Source organism: Psammomys obesus, unplaced genomic scaffold (genome assembly GCF_907164565.1).
Source record: "Psammomys obesus unplaced genomic scaffold, mPsaObe1.curated_primary_1811, whole genome shotgun sequence".
NCBI classification, from domain to species: domain Eukaryota; kingdom Metazoa; phylum Chordata; class Mammalia; order Rodentia; family Muridae; genus Psammomys; species Psammomys obesus.
The window spans coordinates 17,786,069-17,805,892 of NW_026596040.1; the positions used below are offsets into that span (position 1 = coordinate 17,786,069).

At 44.6% G+C, this 19,824-nt stretch overlaps 1 protein-coding gene across 1 annotated transcript in view; it reads right to left on the reverse strand.

Annotated features, from left to right (window-relative positions):
* Window positions 1-2,180: 2,180 nt before the first annotated feature.
* The window catches only part of Aldh7a1 (aldehyde dehydrogenase 7 family member A1), a 35,449-nt gene continuing 17,805 nt past the window's right edge, over window positions 2,181-19,824 (reverse strand). Inside the window, exons 9-18 of the mRNA XM_055622616.1 lie at window positions 18,708-18,805; window positions 14,615-14,656; window positions 12,841-12,935; window positions 10,256-10,340; window positions 8,365-8,471; window positions 6,719-6,835; window positions 6,450-6,547; window positions 6,230-6,303; window positions 3,467-3,542; window positions 2,181-2,336 (exon numbers count right to left, since the gene is read on the reverse strand). Of these exons, the coding sequence (XP_055478591.1) occupies window positions 2,282-2,336; window positions 3,467-3,542; window positions 6,230-6,303; window positions 6,450-6,547; window positions 6,719-6,835; window positions 8,365-8,471; window positions 10,256-10,340; window positions 12,841-12,935; window positions 14,615-14,656; window positions 18,708-18,805 (847 nt within the window). The 3' untranslated portion in view covers window positions 2,181-2,281. The remainder of the gene's footprint in view (window positions 2,337-3,466; window positions 3,543-6,229; window positions 6,304-6,449; window positions 6,548-6,718; window positions 6,836-8,364; window positions 8,472-10,255; window positions 10,341-12,840; window positions 12,936-14,614; window positions 14,657-18,707; window positions 18,806-19,824) is intronic.

Genomic DNA, 19,824 nt, shown 5'->3' on the forward strand with positions numbered 1-19,824 from the left:
TAAAAACATTTTAGCATAAAACCTTGTAATAGAAATACATAAAAATTACGAAGTTTCAAAGGAGCCTTTCAGAATCAGTCCTGGCCAAGATTCTAGCCCCCCCGTTACCTTCTAAACGCTGTGCATGAACGTCAGTGTCTCATGTGGCCACACCATCACAGCTCCTTAAGCTGTAACGGAAGTGTAACGTCTGCTGAACAAAATGAGTACCAGCAGACTTCTAGTCCCAGGATTTGGGAGCACAGGGAGGTGGATCTGAGTTCAAGGCCAGCTGAACTCACTCAGATCAGGCTGATCTGATTGTATTTGTGTTTTGTTTTTTTTCTCCCAAGACAGGGTTTCTCTGTGTAGCCTTGGCTGTCCTGGACTCACTTTGGAGACCAGGCTGGCCTCGAACTCACAGTGCTTCACCTGCCTCTACCTCCCTGAGCGCTGGGATTACAGGCGTGCACCACCACCCCCGGCAATGATTGTGTTTTTGCTTTGTTGTGCTCATGACACGGTCTCACGTTTTGAAGGATGGCCTGAAAACTCATGACCGTCGGATCTCTTAAACGCTGGTGTGGAGACTACATCCCAATTTCCCGATTCTCCGACATCGATTTTCCTCTAAGTTTTTTCAAAATCACACATCCTGTTGCTTTATAGAATCAAGCTGGGCAGTGACACACACCTGTCATGCCAGCTCTCACTCAGGATGTCTGGCCAAAACAAAAAAGAAACAACCACCCTGACTCAAGATAAAAATTAGTTCTAAAGCAGGCAGTGGGAACTGGCCAGCTCACTTGCATTCCGTGTAATGAAAAAGAGCTGTGTCCTCGTGACCATAGCAGTGATTCTGAATCCACCTCCAGACCCTAACAGGCCACACCCATTTCTTAGTAAACCCGGGCACTGTCGATTTTTCCACAAGAATGTCTGCTTTTCCCCCATCCTCACTCTTCTTGCCCACATCCTCTTAGGCCCGTCATCAGCATCTGGCTTGGTTCCTATAGTGATGGCAAGGACACGCTTAGGTTGATGCTACTCATGGGTGACAACGGAGCTGTGTGAACACACATTTACACCTTTATAATAGACCTGACTTAAATTTACGTAATATTAACGCAGTGCTGGAGATGGAAACCCAGGCTTTGATGGCAAGCAGTCTACCTGAGCTATATTTCCAGCCCCTGTAAGTTTTAGAGTCAAACCTACTATAAATTTAATATGGATTTATATCAACATTGATTACTAGTATATGAATATTAGTGTTCCACCTGCTTCTTCCCCACACTGAAATCAGTCCCCCAAATTCTTCACTATTGTCCAAATCTTTCCACACCACAATGGCTACAAATGTTCCATTCCCCAAAGGTTTCTACGTGGGCCCAATGTGACAGACGGCGGCAGAGTAGTGGCTGTGCACTCTGCCTAGAATGGCAGCAGCACAGGAGAACAGGTACCTCTGCGGCCTAAGACTCTCAGCAGTGACCTTCCCTGAGTGCCCTGTGCGCACTTAGATTGAGAAGAAGCCCGTGAGCAGCTGCCAAAGACCGCGGCTCTGGCATATGTATGGTCTGAGGCCACTCAGGCCTTCCATATGTGCTTCCATGACCAACTTCGGTCCCGGAGTTCCCAGCAGGTTACCTGCCCCCACACATTTCCTTCCAGCTGATGTAGCCGTGAGCAGTCATAAATGGGTGCGAACACCCTTTGTCTTTAGAGCATGTTTGTTGTTGCAGTGCCAGGATTTGGACCCAGGACTTCACACATGCCAGGCAACCATTCACAACTTAGTTAAATCCCCCATCTCAGCCGGCAGTGACCCTCTGTCAGGTGGAACAGCCCAAGTCTTGTACACAGAAGTGTGCTGCGGTCCCAGGCATTTGAGAGGTACCTCACCCCTTCAGCCCCTGCCAGAGGAGGGAACCATGCATATTCAACACTACTCAGAAGACAGCGTTCATCTCTCTACTGCAAAGACTCCTCTTCCTCTCAATCCCATTTTCCACATCCCCAACCTCCTATAATGACATGAACTTAATAAATGATTAACTGTAGGCAAAAAATTAGTAACATAAAAACTCAGCAAACCTATCTTTTGCTAAATGATTCTAAGTTGTGAATATTTAATCTTGAATTTTTAAAAAATGTGTATCTTGATTTAGTCAGGGTTCAGGGATCACTGGAGATTAGTGTTGTATGCAAAATGGTCATTTATTCAGGGCAAACCGAGGTTTTCTTGGGCTTCTTCAGAGCAGCCGCAGGAATGGCTAAGTGACACCTGATGGAAGCGATATCACTGAAACTTGATTCCTTGAGCCAGAGGAAGGGACGTGCTGTAGTTGATGGTACTGGAGAAAAAAGAATTGGATGAACGGAAGTGCATACATAATATAGAATACTTTCATAACATTACAGAGGTCCATTTATATTAACAACTTATGAGATGGTAACAGCAAACAAACATCAGTAGAGAAAACGTCAGTGTGATTCCTCAGAAGAGAGAACAGGAGGGCAGCACATTGCTGGGTGATGCCTATCAGCTGTTGCCCATGGTTTTTCTCTTGATGCTAACACAAGAACACGGTGGGGTAACATTCTTTCTCAGTAACTTGTCCTGCAGTATCAGGGAAAATGCAAGTATTCTCACTTTGGTAAGAAATAGTAATTTTTAAAGTGGTTTTTTGTTTTGTTTTTTTACTTTTAACAAACTAGTCTGCTGAGAGGAAAAGTATCCTGAGTCAATGGGCTCCAAGAGAATATAATAAAGGTAAAACAATTCTGAAACAGCATGTCCAGAAGCCGGCTTCCTCAGCCTAATGACTTGGCCTCTAGAGTCTTGGCTATACTTCCAAGCTGGGGCCCCCCTCATCCCTAAGCTTGTAGGCCAAACCCCCACACTCCTCTCTGCTCCGCCAAGCAAAAGACCTCCACCACAGAAGAAATGGAAAGGATGGCTCCTTCTACCTTCTTGTGCTAAGTAACCTCATGCCCCACTCCTTCCTACCCTAGCTCACCTCTGGGGTAGAATCCAACAAGGAAATTTTATAGTCAGCTGCGACGCTAGGCAGGGAGGCTGGAAGGGGCAATGAGAGTGAACGGCTTTCACTGGAAATGTGGAGTGGGGAATATGTTCATTGACAGAAGACACCTTAAAGATGGGACCCAAGTCTCAACATGAAGTCCTTCCCCTTTCCTGTACTTCTGTACGCACATCCCTAATGATGCCTCCATTTCGACTGCCACTCGTCACATGACCAGCTGTGTCATGTCAGGCCAATGCAGTTTTTCAGATTTGGGGATTGGTGATGCTTAACCTGTAGTGTAGCATGTGGGCTCACAAAGAAGGCAGCTGAAGAGACTAGCTGAAGAGTACCATCAGCAGAAAAAACTGAGCAGAGACAAAATGGGAAGACGGGAGCACAATAGCCCATTCCCAAGGGCCTCAAGACCGAATGGTTCTTGAGGAGCCCGACCTTACCACGTGGATCTTCGCATGTACTGCTTCCAGGCATCACTGCCCGATTCCCTGCCACCGCCAGTGTGCTTCTCTCCTCCTAGAGAAATGAAAAGTTATCTCACACCTGCCTTTCCCAGTGGGCTCTCAGACAACGCCGGAGCTATCAGATCACCACAGACCACCGCTAGAGTAAAACATGCCCATAACCCCTCACCCTCAGAGACTGAGGCAGGAGAACGAGTTCAGCCTGGGATATTTGAAATGGAGGGTCCCCTCATCCCCCCCCCAAAAAAAAAGCAAAAGAAAATGGAAGAGAAGAAGGAAGAGGGGCTGCTGCAGAGATGGCTCAGTGGTTGAGAGCACCGGATACCCTCGCATAGGACCCAGGTTCAGTTCTCAGCATCCACATGCAGCTCTAACTCCAGTTTCAGGGCACTTGGGCCCTCTTTATGGGCCCTGCAGGCAACAGGCACGTGAGTGGTGCTCATATATATATGCAAACCCTCACAGACAGAAAATAAATCTTTAAAAATAAAAAAAAAGAAGGAAATCAACACAGAGACCCACAACTGAACAATGTGCAGAAAGCGAGAGACTTTGAAGCACTCGGGGATGTCATCAAGGGATGTCATCAACCCCGTTTCCTCAAGGCTCAGAGGTCTACGCAGAAGAGGAAGCAGAAAGACTGCAAGAGCCAGGCGTGGTGGATGAGCCCAAGCAAAGTGTCTTCCAAATACAACAGAACTGAGGCACACATGAACAAAGAGGCTGTGGCAATACACACAGAACTTTTACGGGTTCAAGCCAGATGGGATCCTGCTCCAAAATGGGGACATGAAGTCAGGGGCCCGTCTCTGACCAAGAAGCTGTTTGCAAGTGATTGCTGATAACAAAGTGAAAATCCATTTTTATCAATAGTGTGTCAATACCCATATCTATCAGACTTCACATCAGGCCCCATTCTCAGGCGTAGTTAGCAAAAACAAAGTGAATTCCTTGGGGCTTTGGGGAATTTTTATTTAGTTTTGGCGTTTTTTGTCTTCTGCTTGTTTGATGTGTGTGTGTGTGTGCCATATAGTTTGGTGGGTAGGAAGGTAGAGAAGCTCTGAGAGGCAACTAATTTTTACTACAGTTTGTATTTTGTTTGGGTTTTTGTTGTTCTTTTTCAGGCTGGGTCTTGCTGGCCTGATACACAGTCCAGGCTAGCCTCAAATTTATGGCAATCCTTCTGCCTCAGCATAGAGAGAGCCAACTTGCTTTTTTCTGTTGTGTGTGTGTTTGTGTGTGTTTTTATTACATTGATTTGTGTGTGTGTTCGTAAGTGTTCATGCCACAGTATGAGTGTAGAGTCCAGAAGACAACTACCCTCAGGAGTCCGTTCATTCCTTCCACAATGTGGAGGCTCCATGCACACTCTCAGGCCTGATGGCAAGCACCCTTACCCACTAAGCCATCTGCTGGCCCCAATAAGAATTCTTATTACATGCAAAAAGCAAACAAAAACTACCACTAAATATCAAACTCACAGCTTTTTTTCTTTGTTTGCTTTTGGTTTTTTGAGACAGGACTTCTCTGTGTAGCCTTTGGCTGTCCTGGACTTGCTTTGTACACCAGGCTGGCCTCAAACTCACAGAGATCCATCTGCCTCTGCCTCCTGAAGCGCTGGGATTACAGGTGTGTGTCACTGTGCCCAGCTTAGTAATTCACAGCTTATTAAGAGAAAAAAAGAATGGAGCCCAGTGAAGAATATGATTTAGTATTTCAACTAATGAAAAGATAAGATATTGAGCATACAGTGTGAGGAGCAGATAAAGTCCTGAGTGAATGCATACTGTTGACATGAGCACAGACATACCAAAGACGCCAATGACAAGGCCTTCCCCAGGTTCAAGGTGCCCACCAACAGTTAGTTTCCTTTAGCTAAACTCTGTGTGTGCCGAACGTTTCAACCGCTGCTCCCTCATTCTCGACTGCAACCTGAGACTGCTTCCCACAGGGCCTTCCGTGGAGATTAGCTAACCTGCCTCCACCTCCTACATATAATAAATGCACTGAGTTCCCAGGCTGCTGCTGTGTGTCTCCACCAGATTTCAAAATCCACCAGATCTCAGCTTTTCTGTGTGTGTGTCATTTCTTCCTTCTCTGTCACCTAGGTCAAGTCCTAAGCCCACTGTGCAATGTTTTGTTTCCTGGCTTGGAAGTAGAGGTTTTTAACCATTCTGGGTCTGGGATCTCCTGCCTAGAAAAAAAAATAGTGAATTTCCAGGTCATATATCTTGGGCTAAGGGCCGTGATCTAACCTAAAAGAAAATGAAGACCCCATAAGAACTTGAGATGGAGCACACCCTCTTTCATATATGTTAGATCACAGATTATTACAGAATGTAAATTATGTTCCCATTTCTGCGCTCTCTCTCTCCTCCCCCCTCCACTTTTGGCTTTCGTTTTTCAAGATAGGTTTTCTCTTATAGTCCTGGCTGTCCAGAAGCTCATTCCATAGACCAGGCTAGCCTCAAACTCAGAGATCCACCTGCCTCTGACTCCCAAGTGCTTTGCTGGGGAAAAGGCATGCACCACCACCTCCCGGCTTGTTTCCATCTCTTGACAAACTTCTAAAGATGAACAGCACTCTTCCTTTGGGGCTCAATTTGGAAAATAAGTAATGAGGGCAGAGCCTCTAGCTCAGTGGTAGAGTCCTGGCCTAGCATACATGACACCCTAGGTTCAGTCTCTAGAACCAACATAAAAGCAGCATTTAAAAAGGAAAAACGAGTCTCTACATACCAAACGCACCACCAATCTCAGCTCCGCTGGTAGGAATGTTGACGTTCACAATGCCACAGTCCGAACCTTTAGGTCTGTGTGTGTGAGGAAAGGGACAGTGAGAACAACACGGAAAATAAAGACAGAGCAGAACAAAGCCCAGACGCTAGGGCTCTCTCTCTGAACACGACCACTCACCACGTCACACTTCTATATATGCTCAAAGCAGACTACATCATACCCAAGCCAGCGGAAAATTCTGCCCAAATCCTTGGTAAAGATACTGCTCGAAAGTCCCTGCTTTACTTCATTATTCCAGGCAAAGACCTCTTCTTCATTCTAAAAGGACACAAATTGGGAGCTGTTAGTGCTACTGGTGTTGGTGTGCTCGGGCCAAATCTCATTTCATAAAGTGTGGTTTTAGTGCGCAGAAGGAAACCAAGGGTTAACGCTGGTTAACTCTGTTTCTTTCATGGTTTGGATCTTTTCTTTTCTTTTTTTTTTTTTTACCTTGAATTTGAAGATGTAGAGAATTGGGGCAAAAGTCTCCTTGTGCACAATGGGTGCATCATGGGCAAGACCAGTCACAATGGTGGGCTCCACGTAATTGCCAGGGTGATCCATAACCTGTAAAGTGGAAAGATGAAATAAGAATGGATCCTTTTCCAGGGATCAGAGGATAGCATCCTTGCCTACATTTACGAGAAAAATTACTTCTACAATGCAACACCCTATTAGCTCTTGGTCAGAGAGAGAACAGAAGAAAAGTTCAGAGAGGAAAACCATGCTGTGTGCCACTATAACATTACTTGGCAGCCCAGGCTGCTGAAATGTTTATTTTTATTTTAAATAGACAACCTGTACCCATTGTGTTACTGATTAAATAGTGTCCTACCCAAATTCAAACACTGCCCAGTGCTCAGAGTGATGGCATCTGGACCTAGGATCTTCAGGGTAGTTATTAGTCGTTAATAAATGAAGTCCTCAGAGTAGGACCAGTGTCTCCTGTCCTCTCCCCAGACAGCATGTGGGGACTCATCCACAACCCAGAGAGACTTCACCAGAATCCAACTCCGGCAGCCCTGTGGTAATGGTCTCCAACATCCAGCTTTCAGTGTTTCCAGACCAGTCTCTGGCCTTCGTTATCCAAGCCCAGGAAATCCATATACATTATGGAAAACTCCAAACGGACACTTCTGTAAGCAGTCTCCATACAAGTGAACCCACGCCTCTCTGCTTGGTGGACAACTGTCTTTTCTCATGAAGCACTCTCACCCTCCAGGCTCCACACCAACCCTGCAGTCTACACTGTGTGCCTCCAGCCCCAGCAGGCCGCCCGAACCACAAATTCAGGTAAGCCTCACACAAGGGTGGACCCTGTTTCTGTAACGGTCAGGTTAAATTATTTACAGGAAGCCCAATACAAGAAAAAAGTACACAAATCTACACCCACACAATGTCCAGCTGGATGTGTCTCCACTCTGGAGGATAAGTTTGCTGTCAGACTGCCTTGCAGGAATTAGGTCTCCACAAGTTTAAAATTAAATGAAACTAAACAGGCAATAAACTATCTAACTTATTAATCTAATAACTAATAGCTTTTTGCACAAACAAAGGCAGCAAATCCATGAAGCAAAGGCCTTGGCTATAGATTGAAAGAACTAAAAATGAATGTAGTTCTCAGTGGGTATGATGACACCTGCCTTTAATCCCATCACTCAAGAGAGGCGAGGCAAGTGAATTTGAGTTCCAGGTCACCCGGGGTTCCATGATAAGACCATGTCTCAAATTACAACAAAAATGCAGTTTTTAAGTGCTGATAATAACATATGTATTTTTGTGATTCCTTTCCTTACTGATCTCAAATAACCAGGAAACATGAATTCTAACTGCTCTGAATACAGACTTAGGTTATACCACCTCAGGATCCCTGCCATCCAAAGTCCTAGGGACTAACTCAGGAGCAACTGTGACCGAGTTTCTTCAGTGTCTCATGCCTTTTCTGCCACCATTCTTCAAAACCCGTTTCCCCTTGTAACAGAGATGGGGAGAAGACAAGCGGCCACCTGGGACCCTTCACCAGTTTTTCTCAGTGATCCGTTTGTGCTCAAAAGAAAGAAACAAGGCTGTTGCTGCCCACCCACAGCCTTCATTACCTTGCCCCCATAGGCCACTGTGCCTCCTTCTTTCTTCGCTTCCTCCACGGCTTCAAGAAATAAGTTCACTGCCTGTTTGGTATGGAGCGGTCCATAGAGAATGTTTGCTGAGGAGAGAAAAGAGATGCTCTTCGTTTCGCCTTCAGTAACATCATTTTATTATGTTAGGACTTTACAAATTAACAGGACAGCCCTCCTTCCTATACCCTCAGTTGAGAGCAGGAACCAGTAACTTTTTCTGTAGCTCATGCTTTGTACCAAGTATGCGGTCTCCAGCACAACGGCTCAACTCCATCTTTGTAGTCCAAAGGCTCCCATCCACAATATGCAAGTGAGTAGAGGAGGCCGTGGGGTAGACATAAAGAGATAGCAAGCCAAATGTGCTTGTCAGCCCCTACATTAGAGGGATGGCTGTCAACCGAAGTGACGCTCTAAACCCACAAGAGCGGTGTGTCCATGACAGTGCGCCCGCTCTTGGAGACCATCGCAATCTCTGGGGCTACTGTGCAGTCCAGTATGGTACGCTGACCAGCTGCCAGAAACCAGAGCACTGAAATAACCAGAGGGAAAGCCAGGCCCCTGCAAGGACATAGCAGTCAGCCCTGGGAAGTCCTGGAGAAAGATTAGTTCTAGCAGAGAGAATAGCAGCAAAGAGCCTGGAATGCTTGAAAACAATGGAAAGTTGGACAAACGGGAGCCCCAAGAGCAAGGGGCCAAGTGCGCATGAATCTAGTTAACAATAAGCAGGGTGGAAGGCAGGCTCAACATCAGAAAGCCTGGGAATATGCCTCAGAAGGAATCTTGACTCTTTGTTTTGTTTGTTTCTGAGACAGGGTTTCCCCGTGTGTAGCCTGCGCTGTCCTGGACTCCCTTTGTAGAACAGGTGGCCTCGAACTCACAGAGATCCGCTTCCCTCTGCGCCACCATGCCCAGCAGGAATGTGGTTTTCAATCTAAGCACAGTGTCATCACTGCAGTGTCACAAGCAGAAGGGTGAATTCTATTTTTTCACTTATTTTTATTTTTAGTTACATGTATGTTTCTTTGTGTGTGTGCGGGGGGTTGGAGACATGAGCATAGGTGCCTGCAGAGTCCCAGAGGCCTCAGACCCCTGAAGCTGGAGTTATAAGATGGTTGTAAAGCTGGACATGTTGGTGCATGTCTTTAATCCCAGCACTTACGATGCAGAGGCAAGTAGATCTCTGTGATTTCAAGGCCAGCCAGGACTACACGATGAGACATTGTCTCAACCCCAAATCCTGAAAAAGACTGTTGTGAATCACCTGATTTGGGTGCTGGGAATCCATTACTCCAGTTCTCTGCAAGAGCTTGTATGTGCTCTTGTTAACCCTGAGCCATCATTCCAGGCCCAACATCCCCTTTTTTTTAAAAAAAAAATATAGGATATCACTATGTAGCCCTAGCTGGTATGGAACTTACTGTGTAGACCAGGCTAGCCTCAAACTCACAAGATCAGCTGGTTCTGCCTCTTCCTCCTTCTCAGTAATAGTTAAAGGCTTGAACCACCATGCCTGGCATGATTATATCTGAAAAACCTGGTTGCTATGGAAGGCAGCAGTGGAGGCAGGCACTTACACACTTTCCCTGAGGATGATGGTAACTTGAGAAGGGTAACAGCAGTAAAAAGAGAAAGCGCTCAGCCATCACCCCATCCAACCAGAATCCCTTCCAAGCAGAACCTTCAACATGTCGACATGTTGAGTACATGTCAAGTACAAGACCCAACCCTGGGAAGACATGGCATCAAACGCCACACAGATCTCTCAGAAAAGGGCACCACTACCACCTCTAACTCAGGTCAGAAATACGTGTAACACCAGCTGTCAAAGGGAGTAACTCTTAAAAAAAAAAAAAAAGAACCAACTACTCACGGTCCCAGGGGTTCCCAACACGGATCTGTGAGTAGGCACTTTTCAGTCTTTCTACAACTTCCTTATGGATGCTTTCATGCAAAAACTGAAGATCAAACATTCAGGGGAACAGCAAAATGAATATATAAGTCTTAAGACAGTGAATAATTTCAATAGTACTGATTAATAACTACTCAAATACTGTAGTCTCTGAAAACAAACTAAGACCGTGCTTTTAATTATGTATTTTCTAATTTTAATATTAACTATATGAGCATAAATCATCCCTTCTACATAGATGTTGAAATAAAGTTATGAACCAAAGCTGGGAATGCACCTTAGTTGATGATAAGTTCACTTAGCATTCAGGAGACCCTGGCTTTTACCCTCGGCAACACATACATCAGACATGGTGCATCACATACCTATAAGCCCAATATTAGAGAGGTAGAGGCAAGAGGGTCAGAAATTCAAGGCTATCCTCAGGTACACAATAAGCTTGAGGCTAACCTGGGATACACAAGGGCCTATCTCAAGCAAGCAAACCCCCTCAAAAATAAAAGCACCATAAACCATGTCTGTACCAAGTTTCTAAGAACCTGACCTGCTAAGCTACACAAACCATTGGCCCTGTTTTTGTACTACAGAATTTAATATATTGACTTGGGTACACCTGTCCCACACTGTAACTGTGAATCTTGGTAAACGTGGGACTCAATAGTTGAGCCAGGTCCACCTCAGCTGAGTCACCAGAAACACTGAGCCTCAGGTTTTGAAGGTCTCCAGGCAGCAGTAGGAGACTAGGACACCAATATACTTCATGCTATATTCACAGCAGAGGTGGTCTTACCAAACTACCTAATCTCCCATTCTCTGGGTTAGTCTCCATGTAACAAGGGAACACTTATTCTGAGAACTAGTCAAGGAAAGGCTGATAAAGTGCTCTAACTTTTTTTCCATATAAATTTCTGTCACCAGGCAAGTCAATCTAGGAATTGTATTCTTTAATAGTTAACACTAAATACAGAGCATAGCTATATATGTTTGCTTCAAGACTAAAAAGTGGGTCAGGTAGAGAAATGGCTAGCTTTTATAGAATTTTATATTTTACCATGCAATTACCTTATGTTTGAGACAAGGTTTCATGTAGGCCAGGGTAGCTTCAAACTTACAATCTTCTAACCTAAGCCTTCCCAGTGCTGAGACTATAAGATGTAATTACTTCTAATAATCTTTGTTTCTTTTTTGGTTTGCATGATTCATGTAATTTAATGTATATGCAAGCAAGTTAAATTATAAATCTATCATATCTGAAATTTTTTTTTAATTCAGGAAACAATATACAAAGGATAAGAAAGGTAAAGACTGGAGCGAAAGGTCAGTGGTTACGAGAACAAGCTGCTCTTCCAGAAGACTGGGTTCAGTTCCCAGCATCCACATGGCAGCTCACAACTGTGTGTAACTCCAGTCCTAGGGACTGGACATCCTCTTCTAGCCTCTGTAGGTACCAAGCACACATGAGGTGCACATACATACATATATACATACACATAATAAGAAACTGTTTTAAGACTATACTGTCACTTATTCTTCATCTTGCTCTGACAATTTTATATACCATCTGCTCATAATTGTAAAGGAGGGAAAACAATACAAAACAGTCCCTCTGTAATTCAATGGCAGCTTTTTAATGTAAATGTAGTCACATATCTAAAACTTATTTAGTTCTAGTATTTTACTATAGCAAGAGTTAATAAACAAACAAACAAATGAACTCAATCTAGCATATAGATAAACTATCCACATCTTCCATACTGAAGCTAAATAACACCTCTTTATACAGAGGTGTGTGTGTGTGTGTGTTAAAGATACCACCCAGGCTAGACTCAAACTCCTGGACTCGAAAGACTCTCAGAACTCAACCTCCCAAGTCCTAGGATTCCAGGTGCACATCCCCACAATAGCTCAAACCATATATACACCTAAGGAAAGAATGGACATAACGAGCATTTGCTTTTCAATAAGCCATAGGACATTCAGTCAAATCTGAGACTTGACGCCAAAACTTAAAATATTTGAAATGTTTATAAAAACGCAAAGCCACTGTTTAACTAAGTTTTAGAACTTAACTTATCTGATCCCCTAAAAGATACTGATCTTAGCCTATGTTCGCCATGGAGTCTGACTCAAAGCTGGTATCACCTCTGAGTCCAGCTTCTGCAAACTGCTTGTGAGCCCACTGCAGCTTAGAGGAGGTTAGCATCTCTCAACATTACAGGAGTGGAGGAAAACCACACATTTGCCACTCAAAATTTAAGGAATATATTTTCCTAGCAGCACTTCTGACTCCTTCCAGCCAGAATTCATTACACTGAAGTGTTCAGAAAGCAGGAGAGGTGGCTTAGCAGCTACAGAGTTCTTGCTGCTCTTCCAAAGGTCCCAAGTTTGGTTCCTAGCACCTGTGACTCCAGCTCCCGGAGACCTGATATCCCCCTTTACCTCTGAGGGCACCTACACAACACTCAGAGCATACACAGCTACACACACACGTCGGCATTCAAAGAAGGAAGGAGGACAATCTTAGGCATGTTTGGGGACACACTCACCAGCCGCCTCACGCTGGTACACCTTTGGCCAGCTGTTCCCACGGCAGCAAACAGAGCTGATGGAAGAACCAAGCTGAGGTCTGCGTCCTCAAAAGCTTAAAGAAGCACAAATGGGTGTCGTTAGTGTGCATTAGGCAGACAAAGCATTTCTAAGCAGCATAAAACAATGCCTTTAGAAAATCATCGCAAAACTGAAGATTTGTGGAGCAGAGATACAGGTCTGAGGGGAAAGGCACACTTTTCTTCTAGAGAAGAGTACATGACGACAGAGCACAGGGGTCTATGACCTTTACCTGGATAAAAGGTAAACTGAGGCTCAACTGGACCTTTCATCTGTTTTGGAGACCCCTCACTACTGCCTCCATGGAAGCCCATGAGCTCTGCTACCATCTGGGAGCTTGCTTGTTCCAGTCCATTCCCCACTGCCACAGAACTTCCTGCTCCTATGTGAGACAGCTTGCCCTCTGCTACAGGAAGCAATCAAAGCCTGTTCCAGCTTCCTCTGAAGACATTCAGGTCCTGTCACCGCTTTTTTCTCCATTCCTCTTCCTCTGCCCTCAGAAGAAAAGGGCAATCTTCACATGATTAACCTTTACCAGGTTAATTTATTACTTATAATCCCTGCTTCTGTGTGCCCTCCAGAATCTTACAGCTACTGTTCCCTCCTATGCTGTCACTGTCAACCTTCTAACCTAAGTATTCTCTGATCAGGACGATGGAAAGAGGCATTTCACACACTGACTAGACTAGACTTCCTATCCATTTTCATGACTCCCCCCCCCCCCTTGAGACAGGGTTTCTGTGTAGCCTTGGCTGTCCTGGACTCGCTTTGTAGACCAGGCTGTCCTCAAACTCACAGAGATCCGCCTGCCACTACCTCACTGAGTGCTGGGATTACAGGCATGTGGCACCACATCTGGCTCACTATTTCATTTTTTTTTTCCCTCTCAGTTCTGGGGACCGAATCAGGGTCTTGTACTTGTGAGGCTCTATATTCGCTGTGTCCTCGCCGTTAGATATCAGACCTCAGTGCTTTCTTCAAGTCCTTCCTTCAACCCATTCAGATTGAAGGCATCATTATCCCATATTACAAACAAGGAAACTGTGGCTTTAAAAGCTACATAGCAGTTACAGAATTAGCTCAGCAGTGTAAGAGCACGTACTGCTCTTGAAGAGGACCCAAATTTGCTTCCCAGCACCCATGTCAAGCAGCACACACAACCTACTATCTCCAGGGAACCTGATGCCTTCTTCTGGCTACTCAGGTACCTGCATTCAGCCCAACCCCCCTACACATAGCACATACACACGTAAAAGTAAAACAAAATCTTAAAAAGCAAAAGAAGAAAGTATCCCTTCCTAACAGGAAAGCCCCCCGTACTCTACTAAAGGTCAACTTTGTGTGTCTGTAACCTAAAGAAATCTACAAAGTCACTTAGGAAACAATCAAATATTCTAGAAATGCATGCAGTCAGTTTCTAGAAAACTAGAGAAAAAGCATGAAGAAATGATGCCGTGTTAGAGACAACAGAAGCCTCATGCCCACATTCAAGAGCCCCCGCAACATTTTCCCAGCATGAATCTGTTTCTTCTTAGCTCCATCTTCCTTTAAGCCAAGTTCATGTCCTGACTCCTAGGGAAAATTCCTAAAGATGAGAACCAGGTCCCAAGCAAAGAGCATGGAAAGGATGAGTTTCTATGCAAGTTCCATATATTCTAGAACACTGCAGGCAGCAAACTGAAAATGAAGCAAAGTGAAACGGAGCAGCCTTACCAATAATGGCATTGTTGCCTCCAAGCTCCAACAGGCTTCTCCCTTTAAAAAACAAAACAAAACAAAAAACAGACACAATTAATTCCTACTTCACTCCTACTCCACAATTATTCCTACTCAATTATTCCTGCCTCACAGCAGAGCCATCCATCTTTTCATTTGCTTTCTGATTAATAAAGCAACTTAACGACGATATTTATGGCAATGATGACATTGTGCCATGGTTACTTTGGGAAATACACTGAAAGCGAACATGAATTATATGCGTACTGTGTGTGTGTGAACCCATGCACACATGCTCATTTCTAGAGAAAGTGAATGACAAAGCATTAGGCAAACAGCTGCTGCTGCTGTCGCCTGTGGTCCGAGAAGCTTCCTTCTGTGATGGTCAGCAGTGACTGCAGAGATGCATAACTGGTCAAAGTGCTAAGAATCAGCCACTGAACGCCACCATGACCCCCAAGCACTGGAGAAATCACAGAAGGGGACAGAAGTGGAAACAGTGACTTCAGGGCAGGATGTGGCTATGGCAACTAACTCAAAGTAGCTGTGACACCTGCATAAGATAGGGCCTGTCAACGCCCTGTCATGGAAAAGGCGGCCCTCATGGGGTTCCACCACTCCCTGAGGACTCAGATATAGCTAATGGTTGATGGAGGAGAAAGATTTTCTTCAGCCGTATAGCAACTGGTAAGGGGCTGTGCTACTGTACACAAACCCTCACCCTCAATCCTGTAAGCAATTCTAGTGAAACTCACTGCAGGCCGACAAGATGGCTCAGCAAATAAAGTTGCCTGCAGCCAGTTCCCAACACCCACATGGTTGGAAAGAACTGACTCCTGCCAATTGTCCTTTTGTCTCCACATGTGCATTATACAGGCATGTATGTATACACACACAATCACAATAAAATCTAATAAAAAAAATTTAAAGCCCCCCCCCACTGGGTCTCACACACAAAAGACATGCATGAAAGTAGGAGTTAGAAAGTTAGGGGAAGAAAAAAGCAGATGTGGGAGGGGAGGAAGAGAAGATAACGGGGTGGATAACCACAGCTGTGGGAAGAATGAAATCACCGCACGTTATCCCATCATGACGACACCCCAAATTTCATTTATTTAATCACTCTGTGTTGAATATATTAGTTATCAGTTTTTTCGTCATCTAGTTGGGTCACTGTCAAAGTGTGTGACCAGGAGGACTCTTGACATGTAATGCCAACTCACTCACGTTCCAGGAATGTTCCACAGAACTTTCTAAATGTCAGGCTAGTCTCACTCTCCCCGGCATAAAAAGCTGTGTCAATTTTATGGATACGTGTTTTGTTCTACTCTTTTGAATATGCTTCCTCTAAGATCACTCATCTGAAGTGGCGGGAGCCTGACACACAAGATTAAGTTCTCACCGCTTGGCTCTGAAGCAGGTGAGCCATCCAGGGGACAGGAAGCACGGAGGCTATGGCTGCAAAGCCTGAGAATATACCAGCTCCAGCTCTGGGGCAAGAGCTGCCCTAATGAGGCTCACTGCTGACTGCACGGCACTATGCTGGGTGCCAAGAAGAAAACAGAAGATCCTGCTGTGCAGACGACAACAGTTTCCCCTTCCAGGATACAGGTGATACCTGGCAGAAGGGAACCTCCTGTGGCCTACTGCTCACTCCCACTAACCGCTCTGTAACCTTGCTTCTAACTGCCCAGCGCCAATTCCCTCCCAAACAACAGTGCCTATCACTTAAGACAGCCACTTGCATCACAAGTTTGCAATCCTACTACGCTAGTTCAGCAGGGAAACCAAACTGCTGTTTTGTGTAAGGCGGCGGTGAGAAGGTGCACTCTCCTCCCACAAAGAGACACAAATGAAGCGGAATGTCTTTTGCCGTTTATTGCACACATGAGGTGTTTGTTCAAATCTATTGCCCATTTTTCAGTTATCGTATTTATTTTGTGCATGCGTGTAGGTGTGTGCGCACAAGTATCACAGCCTCCATATGGATGTTTGATTAAATAAATAAATTTGGTGTGTCATCATCATGGAGCAACGTGCGGTGATTTCAGTCTTCCCACCACTGGGGTTATGCACCCCGTTATCTTCTCTCCTTCCCCTCCCACATCTGCTCTTTTCCTCTAACTTTGGCGGAGTTGGCTCTTCCCTTCCCCCTCGTTCTGAGGCAGTATCTCCTGTTATGAGGCTATGTATGTGCCCTTCCAGGTGACTCCTGCCTCCCTCTTCCCCATGTGAGTGCTGAGATGACAGATGCAAGCACCAGCTTTTTCACATGGGTTCCAGGAATTAAACTCTACACTGAGCCATCTTGCAGCTCAGTGGTAGAGCACTCATCTCATACAGATAAGGCCCTGGGTCTAAACCTGGCACTACATTGTTGAGCCTTAACAGTTTCTTTTCTTCTTTTTTTTTAAAGATTCATTTATTTATTATTTATACAATGTTCTGTCTGCACATACTACTGCACGCCAGAAGAGGGCACCAGATCTCATGCTAGATGGTTGCTGGGAATTGAACTCAGGACCTCTGCAAGAGCAGACAGTGCTCTTAAACTCTGAGCCATCTTTCCAGCCCAAGGTTAAAGAGTTTCTATATTTAGGCACATCCTAGTATTCAGGAAGCAGAGGCAGGCGCATCTCTATGCATTCAAGGCCAGCCTGGTCTACAAAGCAAGTTCCATGCCAGCCCAGCCATGTAGTGATATCCCATTTAAAAACATTTTTTTCTATATTCTAGACACATGTTCCTTATCAGAGAAATGACTTGAAAATATTCTGTGTCCTTCTGTGAGCTGTTCTTTTGACTTTATTGCTCTAGTATACTGTAAAGCACAGGAAGTTTTTTTCGCAAAGTCTAACTTAAATATTGCTGCTACTACTATTTGTATCTTGGGTGTTATTTAAGAGACCAGTGCTCAACCCAAGGTCACAAAGACCTACTTCCTAGGTTTCTAAAAATTTAGTCTTGGCTGTTACATTTAGGTCTTCGATACATTTTTAGTTAAGTTTGGGGTTTAGAGTAAGATGACAAATTTCATACAAATTCATGTAGGTATCTAGTTGTCCGAGCTCTACCTGTCAAAAGAGACTGTTCTTACCCACTGAAAATGCCAAGGAATTTCACTAAGAGGAAAAAAACGAACAAAACAGAAACACTGGCAATAAATGTACAGACTCGATTGACCTATAACCTCATGCGATAATTCTGTAGTAAGTTGTAAAATAAGGCAATGTGAGTTCTTCATCATTGATCTTTTTCAAAATTGTTTCAGATATCTGGGGTCCTTTGCACCATAGGACTTGTAGCATCAATCTGTCGCTTGCCACATAACAGGCAGCTAATGTTGATAGCAATTACACTGAGCCCATAGATCACCTTGGAAGAATTGGTATATTAACAAGCCTAAACAGTATGAAGGACGGGAGGGATGGCTCAGAGGTTAAGAGCGCTGGCTGTTCTTCCAGAGGTACTGAGTTCAATTCCCAACAACTACATGGTGGCTCACACCCATCTATAATATGATCTGATGTTCTCTTCTGGCATGCAGCTGTACATGCAGATAGAGCACTCATAAAAATAAATAAATCTTTTAGGAAAGTGAAAATAAGATGTCTTTCCATTTAAATCTTAATGTCTTCCAATGGTACTTTGCACAAAAGAGTAACATTCATGTGTCCATGTTTTATTCTTTCGTTATCACCAGAAGTGGAATTTTTTTCAAGTCATTTGGAATTTTTTTCAAGTCATCTGGAATTCATTTTCAAGTCATTCATTGTAATTACACAGAAATACAATTTTTAAAAGTTAACCTTGCATCCTACAACCTTATTGACCTTATTGTTTATTTTGTTGAGTTTTTTGTTGTTGCTGTTTGGTTTGTGGTTTGTTAGGGGTTTTTTGGGGGGTCGCAGAGGGGAGACACAGGGTCACAATGTAGTCCTGGCTGGCCTGGAACTCACTACATAGACCAGGCTGGCCTTGAATTCACAGAGGTCCGCCTGCCTCTGCCTCTCGAGAGCTGGAACTAAAGGAGTGTACCTGTCCGATATCACATACTGCTTCAAATGCTCGGCACAGAGCCAGCACTTACCGAACCTCTCCTGCACCATCAGGGCCACCTGCTTTCCCACCTGCGTGCTCCCCGTGAAGGACAGCAGGTTCACGCGCTCATCTTTGGCCATTGCTGTGCTGCAGGGAACAAAAAGGGTCACTCAGGCACCTAGAAATCATGACAGTACCAGCAAGAAGCATGCGACAGGCCCTCAGCAAGACAGTCAAGGTTAAAAGAAAGTCTGTCCCAAGGACATGAGGTAATGAAACAAAATTTTCCCCAGCAGAACCACTGGGAAAGAAGGCTGGCCTGTTCTGGGAGCTCTGTGACAGCCCTTTAGTTCTTTCCTTAGTTCATAAAGAAAGTTCTTCCTGTACTAAGAAGGAACAAGACAGTACGTTCCTAGTGAGTTCTTAATGAACACCAGGTGCTTTCAGGCTCATAATCTACAATACAATTCCGTTAAGAACAGCCAGACCTGAGGCTAGAGAGCTGGCTCAGCAGTTACAAGACCAGCTGTTTTTCCAGAGGACCCAGGTTCAATTCCCAGAACCCACATGGTGGCTCACAACCATCTGGAACTGTAGTTCCAGAGGATCCAACACTCTTCTGGTTTCTATAAGCACCAGGCACACATGTAGTATACATAGATGCATGCAAAACACTGATACACATAAAAATAGTGAGTCTTTTCCTTAGAGGAAAAGAACAACCAGACCTGATGGCACAAGCCTGTAACACCAGCTGGAAGATCACACAGTCAAGATCTGCCTGGGCTACACAGTGAGTTCAAAGCCATCCTGGGCAACTTAATAAACACTGCCTCAAAATAAAAATCCTCTCAATTACAGTTCAGATCTCTCCAGGAACCCAGGTAAAATGCATTGCTCTCGAGAGTAAGGACGTAGCTTGCTTCACAGCATCCAGGAGGCACCACATAGAACTGGATGTGGTGGTCTAGACCTATAATCCCAGAACCTGGGAGGTGAAGGCAGGAGGATCAAAAGTCCAAATCATTAGCAGCGATCCTGAATTTTCCAGAATCAGTCTTGCCCTTGAGCCACCTTTTCTTCCCCAGAGAAAACTCCCCTGGCCAAAACATACAAGAAGGAAGGAAGGAAGGAAGGAAGGAAGGAAGGAAGGAAGGAAGGAAGGA